Consider the following 22,188-nt stretch of genomic DNA (forward strand, 5'->3'; position numbering starts at 1 on the left):
CCTCGCGCTGATTGGCCGCACGCTTTCCCCTCACGGGGAGCCGAGCGGCGGGGCCGGCGGAGCGGGGCCATGGCGGAGCCGGGCTGCAGGGCTCAGTTCCAGGCGGCCGTGCGCGTTATCCAGGGGCTGCCGCGGAGCGGTGAGTGCGGGCGGTGAGCGGGGCCGGGGCCGCCGCGGGCCGCGCTGACGGCGTTGCGGCGCTCCAGGTTCGTACCGGCCTTCCTACGAGGAGATGCTGCGCTTCTACAGCTACTACAAGCAGGCGACGGCGGGCCGCTGCCAGGAGCCCCGGCCCGGCTTCTGGGACCCCATCGGGCGCTACAAGTGGTACGGAGCGCCCAGCCCCGCGTCGGGCGCCGCGGGGTCCGCTCGGCCCCGGCTCAGCGCCGTCCGCCCCGCAGGGACGCGTGGCACAGCCTGGGCAGGATGAGCAGGGAGGAGGCCATGGCCGCGTACGTGGCCGAGATGAAGAAGGTGGCCCAGAAGGTAACGGCGGCCGCGGGACTCCGGGCGGTGCCGCCCGCCCTCGGCTCGGCCCACAGCGCCGCTCTGCCCGCCGCCGCAGATCATCGCCACGCTGCGCCCGGATGAGGCGACGCAGGAGATGTTCCGCTACTTCGAGCCGCTCTACGAGGTGATCCGCGACATGCCGCGGCCCCCCGAGGGCTTCTTCCGACGGCCGGGCGGTGAGTGGGGCTGCGCTGCCGGCTCCGGCCTCCTCGCAGCTCGGAGGAGAAAAGCCGAGCTCTGGCTGCCGAGCGCCCCGCGCGCAGCCCTACATGGCCGTGGCGGCCGGGCTCTGCTCCTCCCGCGAGGCACGGCGCCAGGCTGCGCTCACCTGATGTAAACACGGTGCTGCGTGCGGAGGAACGGGGCTGGGGAAGGGTTGTGGGGGTGGGGAGGTGTTGGGGCGGCCTTGCGCTGGGAAAAAACCCGTCCGTGTGGCTGCTGGGTGCTGCCTCCGTTCGCTCTGCAGCAGGTGAGCTTTGGGCTGTGCTGGCAGCAGGTGTAAACTGGCAGTGCTATGCTGATGTCAAAAGAGCTGTGACGAACAGACTCGCTGCCCCCTCTGTCCCCCCTGCATCCACAAAGACACCCAAAGCACACTGGTAGGGTGCCTTCCTGCATGGCTTGGCCTCACAGTGGCTGCTTCCTCGCAGGTGCTTTTGTTCCTTTTACTGAATAACACATAAATAGACCGTTTTTCTCTGTGACGTGGAAGCCAGGTCTGAACTCCCCATCCTTACCCACTTGTGGGTGTCCTCCTGCACTGCCGTCACTCCGAAATGACAGTCTCATTGAAATCCAAACCTCACACTGCCTGTGAGGCAGATAAACACCGGGTGCCTGAAACGTGGTTGAAAACAACCAACTTCTTAAGCTGTTGAGTTATTTGTGCTAAAGGTTCTTAGCCTCACCGTGAGCCTTTTTGTTGTTGTTGTCATTGCAGCTGTTGTTAATGATAATCCAGGCGAGAGAGGTGATTTTTGGAGGCTGTGCTGGGTGGGTGGGTGCTGGTGGTGCCCAGGCAGCCCTGGCAAGGTGCAGGGCAGCATTGCCACATCGCTGCCTGCCCAGGAGCGGGGAGCAAAGTCCTGGCTGTTAGAAATGCTGCATGGCTGTGCTTAACCCCGTGGGCTTCGACACCTGGTGGGGGCGTGGGGTGCCCCACATCCACACAGAGGGCGGGCAGCCCCGCAAGGAGATCCACAGCACTTTGACTCTGCTCCCTTTCTCTCCGTGCAGATGAGCAGGAGCAGCCAGCTGAGCACAGCCAGGAGGAGCGAGTGAGCAGCCCGGCCCCAGGGCGGCCGGAGGATGCACTGCCCAAGGAGCAGCAGGATGGGCAGCAGACGCCAGGTTGGTCTCCCTGGTGTGGCCAACAGCCAGCAGAGACCCCACGGAAGAGGCAGTGGCGACGGGGCTGGGCCAGGCCTCCGTCCCAACGCAGAGCTGTTGGCTTCAGGCACGTCTGGTCCGACCCCGCCTGCGTGTCATGCAGGGCCGGGGCTTCTTGTGGGGCAGCTGCTGACCCCCTGCATAACCCTGAGTGTGTTGGGTGACTGCGTTGCTTGCAGCTATGTGCAGAGGCCTAATTCTGAGGATAGAGCAAGGCACGGATGGGCAAAGCGCCCTGGGAGGTGTGTGTTCCATAGTGGAAGTATCCCTCAGCTCCAGCTGGATGTGCCCAGCCCACGGGGCAGGAGCTGCTGTGCTGAGCCCTGGTCCTGGGTTGTGCAGCCCCTGCCACAAATACAGTGCTGGGGGAGCAGTTTTAGTGTGCCTGCACGGAGCAGCCCCTGCTGTCAGCTGTGTGCTGGGGGGAGCCAGGCTGCCCTCCCACCGGCAGCACGTGTGGTCACAGAGCGGCGCTGGTCTGCGCCCGGCCTGTGCCTGAGGGAGCTGAGCAGGGCGAGCAGTGAGGGCTCTGACCGGTGGGACACGTGGGGTGTGAGCTGCCGTTCCCTGAGGGCTGTGCTGTGGGTCCGTGTAGGATGCAGCCCTGCTCCCACGGAGCTCCGTGCCGGCTTGTGAGCCAGGCCTGCAAGCGCAGCAGGGTGCAGTCCCTGCATTCACAGCCACGATGAATCTGCCCCTTTGCCCCGTGTGCCTCAGCGTCCTTCCCGTGCTGCGAGCGACGCTTTGTGGCCCTGAGCGGCAGGAATGAGCGCTTCTCCTCCCGCTGCGGCGTTCAGGCCTTGTTTTGTGCACGCACCTCTGCTTCCCGCTGCCCGCAGACCTGCTGGCCGTGCCGAGCTTTTGCCCCACGCGCACAGCGGCTCCGCAGCCGCCTCCCATCACGCCGGCGCTGCCTGTGCTTCCTTGCAGGAGCAGGGCTGGCTCCTGCTGCCGACACGCGCCAGGGCAGCCAGGGCACCAGCGACTCCGAGGGGGAAGTGTTCTGCGATACCATGGAGCAGATGGAGCCTGAGCAGGTAACGTCCCCCGAGGCAGGACAGCCCCGCTGCTTACAGACACTGCTGCGCTGCCGGCGGCTCCTCACCGCTTTCCTGGGAGCGCTGCGAGACCCCCGAGCTCCTACGCTGCGGGGCTGCAGCAGGGCGGGGGAGGAGGGCGCACAGCTGGAGCCGCTGCAGCTCAGCCCCGGCCTCGCGGGCTGGCGGTGGGGCCCGGGGGTCTCAGGGCCGTTCTTTACCCTCACGCAGGCTGGGCAGCTGCTGGCTGAGCGGGGGCTGGTCCCAAAGAGCGCCCCGGCCGGGCGCGTGGCTGGGCGGGCGGCGCGGGGTGAAGGCAGAAGACGGGAGGGGAGCGGCGGTGCCGACCTCGCAGCCCGGGGCTCTGACAGAGGTGGGTGCAGCCCGGCTCCCGCTGCTCCCCGCCTGCCTGGGGTGCTTGGGGTGAGGCTGTGAGCACCGATGGTCGGCAGCCACGAATGCCCGCATCCGCCCTCTTCACCTCTTGGTTCCCAAACAGCTCGGTGCTTCCCCTCCAGGTCAGATCCCCTTTATTGTCCCGTAGTGTCAGGGCTGTGCTGGATGCTGTACATCCTTCAGCTGCAGCGCTGCGGCCCCGCCGGCAGCGCCTGCCTCGGTTGGCTTGGATACGGGTGTGCCAGGTGGGGCCGGGAGCTCCCGTGGGGCCGGCCTCGGTGTCCCTGGAGGTGCTGGCACAGGGGACGGAACCGCCGCAGCCATCCTGGCGGTTCCCAGCAGGGATGCAGTGAGGAACAGCCCGGTGGCTGTACCCATCCTGTCAGACATTGGGGTTCTGCCACCATCCCCAGCCCACGCTCAGCTCCCGCTGATGTTTCGCAAACCTCCGGGGCTGCTTGACCTTGGGAGTTAACTTGTAACGAGGCCGATAAAGGCGGGCGCGGGGGGCCGAGGAGCAGCCGTGCTGTTGCCAGCACCTGCCGGTCTGCTGGCGGCCGGGCTTATCGGGAGGCGGCAGGGCAGGTTTGGGCCGAGGAGCGGAGATCCTCCATCCAACAGCGCTGGGACGGAGAGCCCCGCTACTGCCAGCGGTGCGCCGTCCGTGTGCCGCACAGCGCGCTCTGCCTCGCGTCTGAGCGTCGCCTCCCTTTGCTCCCGCAGGTCCGCAGCTCACCGGGGCAGAGGAGGATGCGGGGAGCCCCGCAGAGCCCACCGCCGCGGAGCAGCAGCTGCTGCCGGAGCTGGACGCCCACGTGGCTGGCACCGTGCGGGCCCTGCAGGACGACATGCAGCGCGTGCTGGAGCGGCTGAGCGAGCTGGAACTGCTCACCTCCACGCAGGTGCGTGGCACCGCTCCCACGGGTGGGCGGCTCGGGGTGGGCCGGGGGCGGAGTGGGGACGGGGCGTGGGTTGTGCCGAATCGCGGCACGGTGGGGGCTGCCCTCGAATCTGCCCCAGGGCCGAGCGGGGAGGGCTGCCCCCGTGATTCCCATTGCCCCGGGTCCCGATTGCATCGCGGGACGGGGACGCTGCGGCTGGACGGGGTGCCCGGCTGTGCCCCACAACCCCTCCTGTTTTGCAGGACACATCTGGGGCCGATCCCGGAGAGCTGCTCGCTGTGCAGGTGAGTGGGTTGGGAGGCAGCGCTGCGCAGTCCCTGCCGGCCCGTGCTCGACGTCCGTGCGGCTCTGTGACCCCGGCTGTGCTGCTGGGGGCGGTGACCGGGCTGGGGAGGGGTCCTTCGGCAGGAGAGCAGGAGGTGGCCGTGGGGCAGGCAGCAGGGACGGGCGTGAGGAACGCGTCCCCCTGCAATTCTGTCCCCGTGCCCCGTCCCTGACAACAGCGGAGCCGATGCGGTGAGACCCCAGCGGGACGATGGGCACAAAAGGGACGGCAGCGCTCGGGGTGCCGGGTGCCGCCCCCTCTCCCCACACCTCTCTGTCCCTCTCCAGGCGGAGTCCCCGTGGCCGCTACCCGCGTCCCCGCACACCCTGCTGTTCCTCGTGGCCTGGCCCTTCGTCACCCAGTGGCTGCTGCGGCGCTGGCGGGGCAGGAAGAGGTGACGCGTCCCCATCGCGGCCTCCCGGCGCCCCGCGCAGCCGCCGCCGCTCCCGGTTCTGCTTCTCCCGCACCGCGAAGGCCGCGCCGCCGTCGGCTCGGGGCGGAGCAGCCGCGGGGTCCCGGGTGCCGCTCGGGGCGGGGGGACCCGGGGGGGCACAGACGGCAGGGGGTCAGGGCGCTGCCAGGCGGGGCTCAGCCCGGCCCCCCCTGATTAAAGTTGCCTTTTCAGTGCGGTTCTGGCTGCGTGCGCTGCCCTACGGTGTGTGTGGGGGGAACACCGTGGGGATGCCCCACCGCGCGCCGTGCTTTTGTCACCCGGCGGTGCCGACCCTGCGGGCGCCGAACGAGGCCGGGGCGCTGCGGGCCGCACCGCCCGTACGGGGCTGGGCGCGGTGCCAGCCGGCCCCCCCGGGTCGGGTCGGGTCGGTTCGGTTCCCCCGCACGTGACACCGTCGTAGCGCGATGCCATCGGCTGCAGCGAGATCCCACCGCACCCGGTGCCGCCTCTTGAGGGGCGGGAGGCAGCAGCCCGGCACCACCGGCGGCTCTCCGCCCCGCGGCGCCCACCGCCCGCTCCAGGAGCTCCCGCTGCCGCCCCCCGGCGCTACCCACGAAAAAAGGGACGCGGCGCCTTTAAGATGGGACTCGCTCCGCTCGGGTTTGTTTACATCTCCCTCCGCGCGGCCTCAGCCGCATCACAGAGCGGCGGTTCCGTGATTCCTCCGCCCGGACCCCCCTTCTTTCTCCCTTTGCCTCCCGGCTCTGCTCGCCCGCTCCCGCTGTGAGCTCCGTGGAACGGTGCCGGGTCGGCGACATCGCAGCACCGCTCGGTGCCCCTCCGCGCGGCGCGGACTCTTTTGGGCCGTACCAGCGAGGGGCGGGGGCGGGCGGAGCGCTGCCCTCATTGCGGCGCTGAAGGTCGCGGAGCCGCGCGCCTGGAGCTCCCCCTCTGCGAGTGGTACGGCCCTGGCCCGCCCCCTCTCTGCTATTGGCCGAAATGCGCGATCGACGTTCCGCCTCGCCAATCGGCGCTCGGTCGGCCGAACGGCGAGGGGGCGTGTCTACGCGATACGCCCCTCCCCTCCCGCGCGCTGATTGGCTGCGGGGCGGGGCACGCAGCGCGCCTGCGCGGGACTCGCGCAGCTATATAAGGCGGCGGAGCGGGTGGGGAGCGGCAGTCGGGAGGCGGCGGCGGGTGGTGGCGGTGGCGGCGCGGGGGGGGTGGGGCGGGTGCGGCGCGGAGGGAGGAGGAGAAGGAGGCGGCGGCGCGTGCCATGCGCGCGGGGGGGCGGGCCCGGCGGCGTTAACCCCTGTGCGGCCGTGACCCCGCGGCCCGGGGGGACGGGACCGATGTAGCGGCCGTCCGCGAGGGAGCGGAGCGCGCAGCCATGGCCGACGCCGAGCGCGCCCCGGAGGCGGCGCCCGCGGACCCCGAGCGGGGCGAAGCGCAGACGGACGGGGAGAGCGGGCGGCTGCCGCCCCCCGAGGAGGCGGCGGAGGCGACGGCGGCGGCGGCGGAGGGCGCGGGGGACCACGAGGCGCGGCCGTCGGAAGGCGGCGCGGCGCAGCCCGGGCTGAGGCCGCGGTACCGCGCGGCCGTGGGGCGCGCCCAGGAGTGGCCCGCGAAGAAGAAGCACCGCCGTCGGCCGTCGAAGAACAAACGGCGCTGGAAGCCCTACTCGAAGCTGAGCTGGGAGGAGAAGCAGCAGTTCGACGAGCGGCAGAGTCTGCGCGCCTCGCGGCTCCGCGCGGAGATGTTCGCCAAGGGGCAGCCCGTGGCGCCCTACAACACCACGCAGTTCCTGATGGAGGACCACGACCAGGAGGAGCCCGACCTGAAAACCGGGCTGTACCCGCGGCGCTCCGCCGCCAAATCGGACGATACGAGCGAGGAGGACTTCCTGGAGGAGGCGGCCGAGGAGGACGGCGGCAGCGATGGGATGGGGGGGGACGGCAGCGAGTTCCTGCAGAGGGACTTCTCGGAGACGTACGAGCGGTACCACGTGGAGAGCCTGCAGAACATGAGCAAGCAGGAGCTGGTGAAGGAGTACCTGGAGCTGGAGAAGTGCCTCTCCCGCATGGAGGACGAGAACAACCGCCTGAGGATGGAGAGCAAGAAGCACGGCGAGGCGGTGGAGGCGGCGCGGCTGCTGGAGCTGGAGGTGGACCGACTGCGGGCGGAGAACCTGCAGCTGCTGCGGGAGAGGGACGTGCGAGCGGCGGAGGCGGCTCCGGAGTGAGCGACCCTCGGAGCGGAGCTGCGGGACGCGGCGCTCAGCCCTCCCCCTTTGGGGGCGGGTGGGGAGGGGTCGCTGTCAAAGTGAACTCATGATGATGCTCTTTTTTTCCCCTCCTCCTCGTGTGTGTGTGTGTTTAAACCAAAAAGGAAAAAAAAAAAAGAAAAAAAGTGTAAATTGGCCAAAACTGACTATAAAAAAAAATTATAGAGGTCTAATAAATTTAATTACTTGTAACTGTAACAGCTTCGGTGTGATTTCTGGGGAACGTTCAAAGTGTTCTCCCACGAGGGAATGCAGTTTGAATCGTTTTCGGCGCGTTTCGGCCGCTCCGCCGCGGGGTTCGGAGAAACGGAGCTCAGCACCGCTCCGCGCGCACTGAGGCTCCTCCGGCGCTGCTGCGCTCGGTGGGCTCCGGGCCGACGGAGGAGGGCACCGCGCTGCGCTGCGCGTACGACGGACACAGCTTACACCTTTCTAATGCTTATTTGCTCACCTAAAGGCTCGGTTCGTTTTCCTGTCTCCTCCTCCTCGGGGGTGAGGTCGCAGCAGAGCTCCCCAGAAATGCTCTCAGTGCCATAAGTGGGGCTTAAAAAGTTCTCTTCCAGCAAAGAGAGAAGTTGTGGTGTCAGCAGTGCTGGGCAGCGGGCGGGGGGGGCTGAGGGGGGCGGTCCCCAGTGCCGTACCTGGGGGGGGAAAGAACGGGGAGTTGGGGGGGGAGGGCGAAGGGTGAAGCAGTGCCGGGGCTGAGCGGCTGTTGTGTAACCGAGGGCAGGATGGGCGCTATGGAACGCATCTCGCAGAGGAGGCAGCCTGCTCGGTACCTACGGGGGCAGGTTTATTTCATAACGAACGTCAGCTCCGGGGAAGGGGAAGATGGCGTGGGGCTGCCGTGGGGCTCCAGGAAGGTTTTAGCATAAGCTTGACCAAAAAATCCGCTCGGGGCAAACGCTGCCAGCAGCTGTGGGAAGGAGGACAGGAGGGTACCGAGGGGTGCCGCCCAGGAGCCTCGCAGCCTCCTTTCCCCTTCCCTCTGCCATGACAGCACCGGGCAGCGGCAGCGCTGGGTGGCTGCAAGGGCTCTGCCGCCACTCCGTGTGTTGGAGCGGGGTGAGTTAATTAGGATCTCGCTCGTTAGGAGCGGGCTGAGTTAATTGGGATCTCGCTCGTTAGGAGCCATTGCTCAGGGAGAGAAGCAGCAGCCCGCTGAGGCCTCCCGCTCCACCTGGAGCCCCGCAGCGCTGCACGGGGCCTCGGGAGCTGCGTGTCCGACTCCGGCAGCAGGGAGCCCTGGTGAGCGGGGCAGCACAGGCACCTGGAAGGGGACAAACCCACACAAGGGCACTGTCAGAGAAATGTAGCAGCACGGCTGTTACTAAGTGAAGTCCGCGACCAGTTCAGCGCTCACGCAGGCCGTCCCGCACCCTCTGACCCCAAACTGGTTACACTGAATTCATAAGAACGGCCGTTTGTTCAGAGTTACCTGCAAACACTTCAACGACGGCACTTACAGACACAGGAACCTCTGCCTCCGCTCAGAGCACTGCTGCTCCCTCCATAACCATCAACTCCCCGACCCTGCTTTGATTCTACCAACTTTATGCCACGTTCTGCTTAATGAAGGAGTTTTAACACGCACTAATTGCTCCTAATCCCCACCGCAGGTGTTCCGACCCCACCTCCTGCACTCGCACTTAGCGGCAGCGCAGCCTTTCAGCGCCCGCTGAAGCGCCCCAGGGGGAGCCGGGACACCCCGCTCTGCTTCCAGCCGCTCTCCAGGCAGGAAGCGTTGCAGCGGCAGCCCAGCTCCCTGAAAACGCTGCTGCAAAAAGGGAAGCCGTCCATTGTAACAGCATGCCAACACCGCAACAGCCAACGGCCGCGCTCAGCGAAACTCGGCTCCCCCCGCAGCGCCGCCGAGGGGACGGCACGGAGCGGCTCCCGCAGGCCGGCAGCTCTGGGGCGGCTTCACGGCCGCTCCGTGCCTCCTCACAAGGGCCCGGCTTTGGCATCGCTGCTGCTCGCTGCGTACAGCGCCAGCCCGAAGGCTTAACTCGCTCCAGTGCCATCTATTCGTTACCTTTAAGACACAGCACCACACACTGCTCTGGCCGTCCCAACGATGCTGTTATAAGCAGGATTCCTTTTTAAAGGAGGCTCTCTGGCACTGCTAACCCCGCACAGCATTCCCGTCAGCTGCCCCGCAGCATCAGGATCTGCCACTCTGTGGCTTCTTTTCATTCCCGCTCACCCCCCTTTGGAAAAAAAGCACCAAAAACCCCACCTGTCACAACCAGACCGGCGCAGGGCATGTAGGTTCAACCAACGTTACACGTTCAGCTGTGGCACTCTGACACAGAGCACCACGGAGTCTTTAGGATTGGAAAACCATTAAGATCCTTGGGGACCTCTGACCCCATCCCACCCCACCCTGCCTGCTATGGGGCCACATCCCCACGGTTCCAAGCACCCCCTGGGCAGCTGTGCCACTGCCCCACCACCCATTCTGAGCAGAAATATTTCCTAATATCCAACCTGCTCCTCCCCTGGTGCAACATAAGCCCATCCCTCTCGTCCTATCGCTGCTACCTGGAGCAGAGGCCGACCCCCCCTCACCACCACCTCCTTCCAGGGCGCTGTAGAGAGCAATTAGTTCTCCCTGAGCTCCTCTTCTCCACACTGACCCATCCCTGCTCCCTCAGCTGCTTCCCTCTGTGCTCACAGCCCTCACAGCTCTGTGCCCTTCTCTGCACACACTCCAGGGCCTCGGTGTCTTCCTTGTTGTGAGGGCTGAACAGAGCACTGAGGTACATGGAAATAAAGCTCCCAGCCCGGCCAAGCAGCAGTGTATGAAGTGCAAGGCTCCAGCACGCAGGAACTAAGAGCAATGTGGATAACCTATTTCAATAGATCATTATCTTAAAAAAAGAGAACAAAACCAACCCTCCAGTTGTATAAATGGAAAAGAATCTGATTTGCGACTGGCAGGTCCCACGTTTGACAGCAGTACCTACACTCAGAAGCCCCAAATGGTGCTGCTTTACACCCGAACCAAGCCCAAGCGCTGTTATTTCCCCAGCCCTCGTTTCCACTGCACAGAGTGACGTCTGCCCCGGGCTGGGGCTCTGCGGTGCACGATGGGCCCCAGGGCCGGGTGGGGCTGCAGTGTGGGGCTCTGGGGGTGACGTGTGGGTCCGTGTTGGCTGCGGGGGGTCCTGCAGCACTTCAGGGTCCCGTGAGCCCGAGCGATACTGAGGGTAATGTTCTCGGGGGGGTCATTTTTCAGCTGCCGTGCGTTAAACGCGCGTTGTGTCATCGTGTGGCTTTTCCATGTTTCTAAACCAAAACGTCTCTTTCACTACAAAAATGCGCCGTTTCCCCCCACGCTGCGCCCACCGGGGTCACTCAGACACCGCTGCTCCCCAGCACAGCCCGAGCTCGCAGCTCTCCTACCACAATGTCCGCAACCCCCCCCGTTCCCCAGGTGAGGCCCAGGACCGGCCCCCTCCGCCGCGTTTCCCTCGGCCGCGGCCCCCCCCGGAGCTGCGGCCTGCCCGGGGCCCTCCCCGCCCCACAGCCCCGCACTCCTGAGCGGAACGGCCGCACCGCGCGGGCCTCCGCCGCTCTCCTCAGGACTCAACACCGCAGGGAGCCGCTCCCCCGCGCTCCCGGCTCGGCCCAGAGTCCCCTCGAAGTCCCCGGCCGCTCACCGGCCCCGCGGCGGCGGGCAGCGAGGCCTGGCGCGAGCCCCCACACACACAAAATGGCGGCCGAGCCCTCACACCGCCCGCTCGTCCGCCATAGCCGCCGCCTCATCCCGCTCGCCTTCCAACCAATCAGGCGCCGCCGTACTGCTGCCGGGCATCGCGGCGGAGCCAATGGGAGGGAGAGGTGTAGAGGAAGGGGAGGGGTGCAGCTTCCGCTGCGAGGGTTTATGGGAGCTGTAGTCCTACGACGCGGGCGGGGTGAGGGGGGTGTAGCCCTGCGGACTTGCTGTCCCATGATGCCGTGCGGCCGACTCGTGAGACTCTGCGCCTGCGCGCTTCGCGTTGCTATGGCGACGGGCGCGGGGCCTGCGGCCTAGGCCGGGCCTACCGCCCTGGGGGAGCCCCGCGCTGTGCCTGTCTCCAGCTCCGTTCGGGAGATTCACCCACGTACCGAAACACACACAAGAAATGGGGTTACTGACGGGGGAGGGACCGAGCGCACGGCTGTGAGGAGCACTGAAACTCTGTGCTGTGTTGGGCCCGGAGCAGAGGAGGCTGAGGGAAGGCCTCATGGCGGCCGCAGCTCCTCTCTGCACACCGAGCAGCATTAAGGCTCCCATCGCCGTATCTTCTTCCCTCACCATTGTGGTTCCTAGATCCCAGTTGCCAATTTTAAGTGCCCAAATTCCATCTCTGGTTTCCAGTTCCCATTTAACAGCTCCCGTTTCTGAGCTCTTAGGTCACAGTTCCCAGTTCCAAGCTGCCAGTTCAGTTTCCATTTCCCTGTTCCCAGCTCCAAGAGCTCCCAGTTTCCAGCTCCCAAATCACACTTGCTTCTAACAGTTCCCACTTCCCGGCCATTTTACCTCCTCTTTCAAAGCTCCCCACTCCCAGTTCCCTTTCACCACTTCCCATTTCCCAGCTACCAGTTCACATCTCCCAGCACCACATTCCCAGTTCTCAACACTGTAATCACATTCCCTACTTCCCAGCTCAGTGTTCTCTGTTCTGAGCTCCCAATCCTGAGTTCCTAGATCCCAGTTACCAACTCTTCCCAATCCCTTGCTCCCAGTTCCCTGCTCCCAGTTTCCATTTCCCACCCCACGATACCCAGAACCAATCCTTTCTCCAGTTCTCACTTCTCAGATCCCAGTTCCCAGCTCCCAGTTAACACCTATTCCCAGTTCCCAGTTCCTGCTTGGTTTCCCCAGCCAACATGTTCCTGTTGTGTCCCCATGTCTCTGGGTGCCTTCCATGCCATCGGTGTCCTCTGAATTCCCCCCAAACCCCCCCTGTTTCATCTCATGTCCCATGTGCACTCCGTGCTCCCCTGCATGTCCCAGGGTCACCTACCTGTCCCTGGGTCCTCCCAGGTCCCTGTGGCTTCAGTGTGTCCCCATTCCTGGTGTCCTCAGGTCTCCCATGTCCCCCCATGTGCTCTGTGACCCTCACATTGCTCACATGCCTCCCGTGTCCACTGTGTCCTCCATGTCCCTTGTGTCCCCCCACGTCCCACGTCTCCCATGTCTTCCATGTCCCGTGTCTCCCTACATGCCCCTCATCCCCCGAGTCTTCCATGCACATCCTCCTCATGTTCCCATCTCCTCCATGCCCCCTGTGTCCCCCTACATGCCACTCATGTCCCCTGTATTCCTGAGTTGCCCACATGTCCCCATGTCTTCCCTTTCCCCAATGGCTCCCAAATGTCCCGTATTCTCTCCATGTAGCAGAGCCCCCAGTTTTGGGTGCTGCCCCAAGATGGGTGGCCCCGTTGTGCAGCAGTGTGGCTTTGGGGCCACAATGACGGATGGTGGCCCCTCTGGGACCTAGAGTGATGGACACCTGAGCAGGGCACTGTGGGCACTGTGAGCAGACTGAGTGCCGCAGGAGTGTTTTTGTGGCGCCTACAAATAAACAGGCAGCTTCTCTTTAAATCCATCTAGCATCCAGCACAAAGAAGGGACCTGAAATGAGGTGGGGAACATGGGGGTGTGTGGGGGGACAAGAGATCCAGGAGGAAGAGCTGGGATTGCACACCCAGCCCCAGGACCCCACTGAACTTCCCTGTGCATCCAAATCCCACAGTGGGCATTTCTGCAGCTCTTTGGGGCTCATCCTGTGCTCAGCTCTTAAAAGCTTTGAGTTTTCTCAGGGTTCATTCCAAACTGGTGGTATGGGACACCTCCAGCCTCTGGAGAATTAAGGTGTTGGGGGGGGGTGGGGGGGGGGTGGGTGGGATGTGATCAGTTTCAATAAAGAGCTTTGGCTTTTTTTCCCAGAGCATTTTTTTATTTTGCTGGGATGAGCACGAGGACAACACTGACACCCAGCAGCTGTGGGTTCTGATTGTGCCCTCGGGTGCTGCACAGACCCCATTCCCTGTGCTGTGCAGCACCTTACAGCCCTGCTCTGCCCCATTTGTCTCTTTCCATCCCCTTTTTGCCCCACGCTGAGATGCAGGAAGTGGTGCAGCACAACACAGTCTAAACCCCCAAACCCTCCTGAATTAGATTAAACCCCACAGTGAGGATGCTGCAAGGAATGAAGTACACAGACAGGGGTCTCCACCGCCCCTCACCCACTGCAGCAGCTCTGGCCTCTCTGTCGTCCCCTACACGTCCTACATGTCCCCGGCACGCTGTGCTGTGTCCCAGCAGGGTCGATATTGCAGCGGGAGAGCGGTGAGGTTGTGTCACCGTCCCCAGGCCGTGGGCTGTGTGAGAGTGTGGACGCAGTGGCCCTGCCACCCTGCTGGGAACATTGTCCCCGTGGACTTTGAGCGCTTTGGGAGTGGCTGGCAGAGCCCCATATCGCTTCTGCCCCAACAGCACCAGTGAGAACCAGAGCAGTGCCAGGACCCCGTAGGGGCACATCAGGTAATGGGACGACATCTCCTGCGCTGCAGGGAGGCTGTGACATAGGGCTGCCCAAAGGGGTGGGACCCTCTGCAGTTCTTTGGCCCCCATCCCCAGGTCTGTGGGAAATCGTTGCGTTCTGATTTTAAAGCAGCAGAAACCATAGCACGGTGTTTTCAGAGCAGCTGTGCAGCCTGCAAATCCCTTGGTCCTGAAGGAGAGGCTGGAAAACCCCGTTTTTGCTTCAAAGCAGCAGAGTTCAGAAGCAGGAGTGGCTTTGCAATGCTCTGTCCCAATTCATCCCATCTCACCTGGGGACATCAGGATGGTCACAGCCTGGGATGGGTGTGGGGACAGCAATGGATCTGATGGGATATTGGCTGCAAGTGGAGCTCGGGGAGCAGGTGTGGGTACTTAGGGCCATTGTGGGAACCCACTTGTGGGTGGGGATGAGGTGGGGCTGCTGCAGGATTTAGGTCCTGCAAGGCTCTGGGGTGGGATATTGGCTACTGTGAGGCTGTAGGGCTTTGCTGCCTGAGGAGGTGTGAGCTCTCTGCAGAGCTGTGGGTGGCTTTAGTTTGGGGTTTCTCTAGCTGGGATCTGGGTCTAAAGCCCTGAGTGGTGCCCAGTGGGGTATTTAGGATTGCAGTGCATGGGCTGCTTTGGGGGTGGCTGCCAGGCAGCTCAGTGTTGATGCTTGTGGTTGTTTCTCCCCAAGTACGGAAATGCTCTGGGAAGGAAGGGGAGGGCTGTTCCCTGCAAGAGCGATGCTCCAGCTGTGCCTGGAGCCTGGCTGGCGCTCTGCCCTGAGATGTTCCCATCTAGGCTGTGTGGCTGCAGTGATCCCCAATGCCAACTCCAGCATCACCCTTCCTTCCTAGCTCACTCGTGACTCCGGTGGCTCAGCAGTGACCCAGCAGGACTGGAAGGACTGGGAGCCTGTGCGGGTGGCCTGGGACACAACGGGACCAGGTGGTGACAGGTCAGAACTGAGGGTCTGGGTTTGGGTGCCACTGTGCAGCACCTGGGTGTATCTGTGATCTGGCCTACCCCCTCCTTATGGGTAGGCTTGAGGAGGGGACTTGCCTAAGGAAGCAGCTCCTCTGCCCTAGAAAAGCAGCTTTTCCTGGGGATTTCCTGGCTGCTGCAAGCTGGAGCATGTAAGAGGCTATAACTTCTTGCCTAAGGCAATGGGGGTCCTAGAAAGAGGTTGTTCCCATTTGAGGGAAAAAGGGGTGCTGCTTTAAAATTGCTTCCTGCCTGTGCAAATAGTAGCTCGGCATCTTCCTGAAATCTCTCCTGGTGAAGGTGCAGAGCCCTGTAGGACACTAGTGGGGGCTGCGTGGGGCTCTCCCCATGTGCACAGCCTTGCTTCTTCCCCATGCAGATCCCAAGGAGCAGGCAGAGAGGTGCCCTTGCCTCACCCCCCACACCAACACTGCATCCAGCATCCATCCTGACTGTGCTAGCACCTTGACAAGGGCCAGTGGCACCATGATGTCTCAGGCAGAAGGTACACACTGTCCTTGGTCCCCTCAGGGAGGGGCACAGCTGCAGCGCTGGCTCCCAGCACTGGACTCACCTCTTGTCCCATTCTGTTCAATGCTTTGGCTGTGGCCCTACAGCCCTCCTGATCACCCCTCTGTTCCCGTCAGCAGGTGAGGAGGATTTTGAATGCTGTGATGTTGTTATTAATAGCCAGGATAAGGTTTCAGATGTGTACACACGGCTGGAGAAGCTTGGAGAGTAAGTATGGGTCCTGCAATCCCCACCAGCTCTGAGCTGTAGGGTCTGCTTATGGGTGGGATGTGAGGTGGTAGTGATGGGGACAGCTCCTCCATCCCTCCTGCTTGCTCTGCTCCAGGGGCAAGTTTGGGACGGTGTATCGGCTGCAGGAGAAAGCCACAGGCAAGATTCGGGCTGGGAAGTTCTTCCGGACACGGACAGCCAAGGAGAAGCAGGTGGCTCGGGCTGAGGTTGAGCTGATGAACCTGCTGCATCACCCGCGCCTCGTGCAGTGCCTTGCTGCCTTCCAGGGTCCCACGGAGCTGGTGATGGTCATGGAGTAGTGAGTGTGGGGCAGTGGGATGGTGCTGGGGTGAGTCTCTGTGCCCTGGGACGGTGGCATGGAGTGCAGGGTGGTTTGGGAATCTGCAGATCCCTGTGTGGTTCCCAGCACTCTGCCTGCACCTGCAGTGTGGCTGGTGGGGAACTCTTTGAGCGGATTGTGGATGATGACTTCGAGCACACAGAGCCCAGCAGCACCCAATACATGCGGCAGATCCTGGAGGGGCTGCAGTACATGCATGGCCAGGCTGTAGTCCACCTTGACCTCAAACCTGAGAACATTGTCTGCGTCAGCCCAGCCAGCCACTGGCTCAAGATCATTGACTTCGGCCTGGCACGGAAGTTGGGTGAGTGAGGGGGGGACCGTTGGTGACAACAGGATGTTCCAGCTGGGTGCAGGGGCACATGTTGGGTTCAGCTGGGCTGCCAGAGGGCTGCCTGCCCATGGGCTCCATCTCCTCTGCAGCTCCGGACACCCCTGTGAAGGTGCTGCATGGAACCCCTGAGTTCATGGCTCCAGAAGTGGTCTCCTTTGAGCCTGTGGGGCTTGCCACAGACATGTGGAGCGTCGGTGTCATCTGTTATATCCTGTGAGTGGACTCTTGGGGACAGCAGTTGCTCAGGAAGGGGCTGAGCTGTCCCTGAAGTTTTCTGCCCTCTCTTCAGGCTGAGTGGGGAGTCCCCCTTCCAGGGAGAGAATGACATGGAAACACTGAGCAACATCACAGCTGCCCAGTGGGAATTTGAGGAGGAGATCTTCTCAGACATCTCCCAGCAGGCCAAGGACTTCATCAGCCAGCTGCTGCAGAAGGATCCTCGGTAAGATCCGAGTGTGGGGTGAGCCCCATGGTTAGAGCTGGATTTGGGGTGTGAGGAAGATGAAGGGAGCAGATGCTCCTGCCCAGGGATGAGCAGGGGAAGGTGTAAACCCTTCTGTGCTGAGCAGACAGAGTGGTGCCACACCAAGGGCCAGAGGGCAGCCTCCCAAACTGAATCCATCCCTAGCTGCCGGCTCTCCAGCCCAGGGGCCCTCCAGCACCCCTGGCTACAGCAGCCTCTGCCCAGAAGCGTGAAGGCACTGCCAAAGGAGCGGATCAAGCAGTTCCTCACCCGTCGGAAGTGGCAGGTATGTGGGGCAGGCTGTGCCTGGGGGACAGAGGAGGGCATGAAGGTTCCAGTGAGCCTCAATGCTCTTTTCCTTCTCTCCAGAAAACAGGCAAAGCCCTACTGGCCATCAACAGGCTCACGTTGCTGTCCCAGAACCAAGACAGGAGAGCATCAGAGACTCAGGATGAGGAAGGTGATGGTGCTGAACTGTTAACCCATAAACCCCAGTTCTCTCTGCTTTGCCACCCCCCCACCGCCTTGTGTTCCCTGTCAGTTTCCCCCACCTCTGCTCTGGCTGCCCTGTATTGCTGAACATGCTGGGCATGTCCCCAGTGCAGAGCTTCTAGGCCAGCTACAGTGCCCTAAAGCTGTCTCATGCCTTCAACCTGAGGAGCCAGCTCTGCTGAAGGCTTAGAGCAGACATGTCCTATGCTGGAGCACTAGACCTGTACATGATCCCAAGATCAAGGATCAGCTCCTGCTCCCTACAGGTGTCACATAGGTTTCTCCAGCAGCAGAACAGAGTTGCATGAAGCTGGCTCCTCACTGTTCTCTGTCCATCTGCCCACAGACTCATGCTGCAGTGCAGAAGAGGACCAAGGCTGTGGGTCTCTGCCTCAAAGAGATCCCAGCACCTCAGAGCCACCAACGGGTGAAGACAATAATGGTAGCATGGAGGCTGGAGGCAAGGCCTAGCACAGTGCTGCTGTGCTGCTCTGAGCCACAGAGTGCTGGTGAAGGGAAGAAGAATCACCAGGACAAGCCTTCTACATGCCTGCAGTTTATACCATGACCTTGCCAGCCAGTGGTAGGTGTCCCTGTGCTGGTGTGGGGACAGGCGTGTCTTTTGTCCCAGCAAGGAACTGGTGCTCCTGTCTGCACGGCTGCCTGGACTGGGGCTGCAGCCTGGCTCTTCTTGCTGCATATTTTGTGAGCCCAATAAAGCACTGAGGATCTCTTGCACCCTGTGCTGCTCCTTTGTCCCCCCATCATGGGGTGGGGGGGGGGAGAGCTGCCCAAAGCTGTTCCAACCCTTTGTGGGCTGCTACCACGGCCTCAGGAAGGAGGCTAGCTCTGTGCCCTGGGGCAGGGACTGAGTGGGGATGGCTTACTAGAATCTCTGAAGTCCACCCTCAGGAAGCATCTTCCCTCTAAGGGTGTGGGTAGCACTGTGCCCTGGCTCTGTCCTCATGGCACTCTCCTTTCAGGTATATATACAAATTGAGAAGATCCCTTGCACCCCCTCTTTTCTAGGCTGAACAGCCACAGATCTCTCAGCCTTTCCTCGGAGGTGCTTCAGACTCTCTGAGTCCCTTGTTGGGCTCCAATCTGAAGCCTTGCTGAGGCTACTCTGTGTCCCATCATCCACAACACTAACAAAGATGCTGAGCAAGTCTGGACCCACACTGATTCCTGGGGTATGCTGCTAGTTACTAACCTCCAGCTAAACCTGGCACTGCTGACAGCCATCCTCTGGGCTCTGCTATTCAGGCTGCTTTCAATCTACCTCCTATCACCCAACCAGGCCACGCAACAACAGCTTGTTTGCGTGCCCTATAGGGCACAGTATCAAAGGACTGACTTGAAGTCTACCAGATCAGCAATATCTACTCTCAACAATTCTTATCAATGCACCCCATAAACCTCCTGAATTGTTTATGTTCTGCTGTGCTGTCCCTCCATGGGGTCCCATGAAGGACCAGGGCTTGAGCCTGTGAGGCTGCTGCCACCTGCCTGTAGAGGGCCTCGTCTGCTTGTCCTTGCTGCTCAGGTGGCCTGGAGCAGGTGCCCATCACAACAGCAGCTCTATCCAGTCCCTCTTTAACCCGAGCCTGTGAACTCCTGGTTTGCTCCTTCTCCAACCCTGGACAGCACTTTGTGCACTTCAGCTGCTCCCTTACAGGGAAGAGAAGCAATCCAACCTCATCTTTTCATCTTATTCTTAGAGAGCCTCTATCACTCTGTTGCAATGCTCCAGCTGTGGGAGCCACCTCTGTGATCCCAACAAGGTCATAGCCCTGCACCTGCAAGCATGCTGTGTTTATTCCCCATATGCAGTAGTGCGGGCTCCTCAGCGTGCTGAGCTTCTGTAAGAGGTTTGGGGGTGCTTCTGAGTACTCACTGAGTGCTAAAAGTGAACCTGCCAAAGCTTCACGCTGATTTTGTGATTCCCCCTGTCACAATGCCTCGTGCCCAGTAAGTCTGTCCACTGCTCGCTCCTAGGGCTGCTGCTTCCTCCCCTTCTCCTGTTCTCTTAGTTTAAAGCCTGTCTTGCACATTCAGCCACCTCTGGGGGTTCTGGTCTCCTAGTTTTTGTGCTAACTTTGTAACCAGCAGGGACTGAGGGGGCTCAGAAACTGCAGCGTGACCTCAAACCTCACCTTAAGGTGGCAGGTTAGGTAGAAATCAGGATTTGGAAGCAACAGGCAGGAAATGTCCTCGTCTTTTCCTGCTCCTGGTGGTGCTGAGCAGGCTCTGGAGAATAGCTGTTTGCTGCACTCCTCTGACCCAGTGAACCCATCCCTCCTGTTCAAGCTGGGCTGGAGGATGCCTTCTCCCAGCAAATGCTGAAGCTGGAGAGCTTGCAAAGGTGCCCCAGCCTGAATGGTGCAGCCCTGTGTGCACTGTTGTGGTGAGGCTGTGCCAAGTAATGCTTGAGGCACGCCTGTACCCCTTCCTCTTTTCCTCCACCCACTGTGTCTCCTTTCCTGCTGTTTGCTCCTTGAGGCTGGAGGTGAGACCATGAGGCATTAAGAGGAAAGCATTATTTTTATCAAAGAGAACCGAATCCACTCACTTCGAACTACTGCAGGGATGTGTGTCTGGGGGCTCTGACAGGGCACGCTCACATGACACAGATGGAAGGGAAACCAGCTCTCAGAACTGCTGCTGAATGGGCAACAAAGAACTAGATAATTCACTGTTCCATTTAGAAGGCCTGTAGTCACTGTGGCAGGAGGAGCCAGTGGCAGAATTTGTCGTGCTGTAGCAGCCCCCAGAAAAGTGAAATGAGCTCAGGTGTCTGCAGATCCTCATTTTGGAGGATTTCATAGCTCCTAGTTGCTCTTCTCTTGGACTAATAGGAAAGGATGCTGTGACCTTCCTGTTTTGCTATCACAGTGTGGACCCCCTCGATGAAATGGTCTTATCAGCACACAGGCCCAGCTCATATTTTTGTGGCAAGAGCCTGTTCCTGTTAATAATATCAATTCCTGACAGCTGCTTTTGCGTACATTTCCCCATGGGAAGCCAGCAAGAAAGCAACTACTGTGGTATTGCAGGGTTCAAGCACGCTCTGCCCAGGATTTGGCTCCCTCTTTCCCTTGTAAACAATAGATGCATTGCAGGAAAGGGAATCCAGACGGATTTGGGAGCTGGTGCACACACAGACCTACACTCAGTGCACAGGGCAAACTTTTTGGCGAGCACCCCCTCCCCCCGAGTCCTCTTTTGGTGATGCCACTGTTGCTGCTGTGTATGCTGTAGGTCATTCCCAGCAAGAATTCCAAATATGACTCTTCAAAGACTGTGTCAGGCAACTCCTGATAGAGTTCATCTACTTGCTGTCTTTTTCCATAAGAGATATTTTCAGCAGCAGAAGTGAACTCACTGCTATAGAGAACCTGGTAAGAATCTGTGACAGACACACTTTTCATTCCTGACAATGGGTTCTGGCCAAATTCACAAGTGGTTCTGGTTCTGAGTTGGAGGAGAAGCTCCCAGAAACACACAATCATTCTATATTCTGTCTGTGGTATTTATCTTCCATTCCCAGAGAAACAGGGGCACTGAAGAACCCTATTCTCCTCCATTACTCCTCCAAGTGCTTTTCTTGATGCTCGCATACATCATATCCTAATTTCCACCCATTAGTATCATCTGTTCCATGTTTTCTTCATTACGCAGACTCTGGCTGATCTAAACTCACACACATCCCTCGGGAACCAAGCAGAATGCCTTCAAGCTGTGGATGATAAGCAAACACCAACTTACATATAATCAATCCCTTGATGAGCTATTTACCATGTGACATTACCAAAATATTTCTCATTGGGAACTATGTTTATCTCGGTCTGTTTTTCAAACTACCCACAGCCCTGAAAATTCACATCCTAGTGTTCAGATACAAGCTTTCTCTCTATCATCTTGCCTTTTGCTTCAGGATTGCATCTACTTGACTCTGCAAACATTAATTTACCTACAGAAGCTGATTTATCTACAGAAGCCTGTGTCCTCCAGCACACATTTCTTCTCCTTCCACTACTTCCCGTGGCTTAACACAGAACAATGAACACTTGTCAGAGAAAGCAATAGACTAAATGAAGAGTGGAGTTATACCTGGAACTCATTACAATTACTGAGAAATTCAGCAGCACTGAAAATAGAAATCCAATCTCAGCTCTTGCAAGGAAAGGAATTAATAAGTGATCCTTCAATCGAGACTGACTCCCTCTGGTTTACCTTCGCTTCAGCCACACCACTTCAGGGCACCGACACCAATCACTGGATGCCTCCCAGCAAGATGGAAGGGGAGAGTGGCGCAGCTGGAGAACCTTGATAAGTGGTTCTCTTCCTTATTCTTGGGTCCAGCTCCTCAGAGGTATGCAAGGAACGGTCAGCTGCTTGAATAAACCTCAAGGTTCTGGGTCTCAGTCAGAGCCAAGCGTTAAGGAAGAGCTCGTGTTTACTTTGGGTTGCAGAGTCTAGGCATAAGAATGCTTATTCGGACCAACAGATACCGCTTGGGCAGCACTAACACCAAGGAATACGATGATATTTCTCTGTGGAATTTCTCCCTCCTGCAAACTCAGGGTGAGGGGAACCAGGAAGTGTGATTTGTGATTTCCTCTACAGGTATTTTGCTGCGAGTTGAACTGAATTAAGAAAACAAACCTAAGTCTGAGGTGAACCTCAGTGTAAAAAATCAGCACTGGGCAAACACTGAAGTGAATTCATCACTTCCAGAACGCTCTTTTAAGGACTGCTACACCAGGGAGTGCACAGCTACCAACTCACGGGCAGCACCAGATAAAAGCTTCACACATCACTAATAAAATAGCAGAGGAGTGGAGAGAAGGCAGGCAGAACGTCAGACCTCGGATGCAAAGGCACTTAAATGGTGATACAAGCTGTAAGTGGAAAGGGATGATGAACAGAAGATCAGCAATACCTGAATCACACATCTCAGCTACGCCCAGATGGGCCTCACCGTGTTTTACGACTACAGCTGGCTCCATTCTTGAATAGACGATCTGTCAGT

The 22,188-nt window shown here is 60.4% G+C and overlaps 3 protein-coding genes and 2 long non-coding RNA genes across 15 annotated transcripts; 3 read left to right on the forward strand and 2 right to left on the reverse strand.

Moving 5' to 3' along the window:
- Position 1: 1 nt before the first annotated feature.
- ACBD4 (acyl-CoA binding domain containing 4) lies at positions 2 to 6,113 on the forward strand. Of its 4 annotated transcripts, XM_090125284.1 has the most exons (10): positions 2 to 139; positions 207 to 327; positions 402 to 486; positions 566 to 686; positions 1,747 to 1,860; positions 2,830 to 2,936; positions 3,168 to 3,309; positions 4,056 to 4,234; positions 4,477 to 4,518; positions 4,847 to 6,110. In XM_090125284.1, the coding sequence occupies exons 1-10, from the start codon at positions 70 to 72 to the stop codon at positions 4,955 to 4,957; spliced, it is 1,092 nt and encodes a 363-aa protein (XP_089981410.1). In that variant the 5' UTR covers positions 2 to 69; the 3' UTR covers positions 4,958 to 6,110. The 4 variants fall into 4 exon arrangements, with proteins under 4 accessions (XP_089981410.1, XP_089981409.1, XP_089981412.1 ...); XM_090125283.1 differs by having other exon boundaries at positions 4,477 to 6,109; XM_090125285.1 differs by having other exon boundaries at positions 4 to 139; positions 250 to 327; positions 4,477 to 6,109.
- Positions 6,114 to 6,175: 62 nt separating this feature from the next.
- On the forward strand, positions 6,176 to 7,435 carry HEXIM1 (HEXIM P-TEFb complex subunit 1). Its single transcript, XM_031601020.2, has one exon. It carries the CDS (start codon positions 6,344 to 6,346, stop codon positions 7,193 to 7,195), a length of 852 nt encoding a protein of 283 aa, XP_031456880.1. The 5' UTR covers positions 6,176 to 6,343; the 3' UTR covers positions 7,196 to 7,435.
- Positions 7,436 to 8,009: 574 nt separating this feature from the next.
- On the reverse strand, positions 8,010 to 11,048 carry LOC149914962 (uncharacterized). Its single transcript, XR_016460052.1, has 2 exons — positions 8,676 to 11,048; positions 8,010 to 8,507 (listed from the first exon to the last, which is right to left on the reverse strand). It is a non-coding gene; the product is annotated as an uncharacterized LOC149914962 (long non-coding RNA).
- Positions 11,049 to 13,582: 2,534 nt separating this feature from the next.
- LOC116233855 (myosin light chain kinase, smooth muscle-like) lies at positions 13,583 to 18,039 on the forward strand. Of its 8 annotated transcripts, none has more exons than XM_090125279.1 (11): positions 13,583 to 13,775; positions 14,636 to 14,736; positions 15,142 to 15,267; positions 15,410 to 15,500; positions 15,619 to 15,822; positions 15,951 to 16,168; positions 16,288 to 16,411; positions 16,488 to 16,640; positions 16,827 to 16,947; positions 17,031 to 17,121; positions 17,500 to 18,039. In XM_090125279.1, the coding sequence occupies exons 3-11, from the start codon at positions 15,249 to 15,251 to the stop codon at positions 17,622 to 17,624; spliced, it is 1,146 nt and encodes a 381-aa protein (XP_089981405.1). In that variant the 5' UTR covers positions 13,583 to 13,775; positions 14,636 to 14,736; positions 15,142 to 15,248; the 3' UTR covers positions 17,625 to 18,039. The 8 variants fall into 8 exon arrangements, with proteins under 8 accessions (XP_089981405.1, XP_089981407.1, XP_089981406.1 ...); XM_090125281.1 differs by lacking the exon at positions 13,583 to 13,775 and adding an exon at positions 13,783 to 14,160; XM_090125280.1 differs by lacking the exon at positions 13,583 to 13,775 and adding an exon at positions 14,167 to 14,317.
- A 2,040-nt stretch (positions 18,040 to 20,079) lies between these two features.
- On the reverse strand, positions 20,080 to 22,188 carry LOC116233856 (uncharacterized). The gene is made up of 2 exons (XR_004168020.2): positions 22,099 to 22,188; positions 20,080 to 20,892 (listed from the first exon to the last, which is right to left on the reverse strand). It is a non-coding gene; the product is annotated as an uncharacterized LOC116233856 (long non-coding RNA).

This window comes from Phasianus colchicus, chromosome 26 (genome assembly GCF_987193195.1).
Source record: "Phasianus colchicus chromosome 26, bPhaCol1.hap1.1, whole genome shotgun sequence".
Lineage (NCBI taxonomy): Eukaryota > Metazoa > Chordata > Aves > Galliformes > Phasianidae > Phasianus > Phasianus colchicus.

Bases quoted from the DNA above. Each gene is read 5' to 3' on its own strand.
- ACBD4 (XM_090125283.1), top strand. From the start codon at position 70: ATGGCGGAGCCGGGCTGCAGGGCTCAGTTCCAGGCGGCCGTGCGCGTT. The intron at 687-1,746 runs GTGAGTGGGGCT...CTCTCCGTGCAG, and splicing joins CTTCTTCCGACGGCCGGGCG to ATGAGCAGGAGCAGCCAGCT. The intron at 1,861-2,829 runs GTTGGTCTCCCT...GCTTCCTTGCAG, and splicing joins GGATGGGCAGCAGACGCCAG to GAGCAGGGCTGGCTCCTGCT.
- LOC116233855 (XM_090125279.1), top strand. The intron at 15,501-15,618 runs GTAAGTATGGGT...GCTCTGCTCCAG, and splicing joins CGGCTGGAGAAGCTTGGAGA to GGGCAAGTTTGGGACGGTGT. The intron at 16,948-17,030 runs GTATGTGGGGCA...CCTTCTCTCCAG, and splicing joins TCACCCGTCGGAAGTGGCAG to AAAACAGGCAAAGCCCTACT.
- HEXIM1 (XM_031601020.2), top strand. From the start codon at position 6,344: ATGGCCGACGCCGAGCGCGCCCCGGAGGCGGCGCCCGCGGACCCCGAG.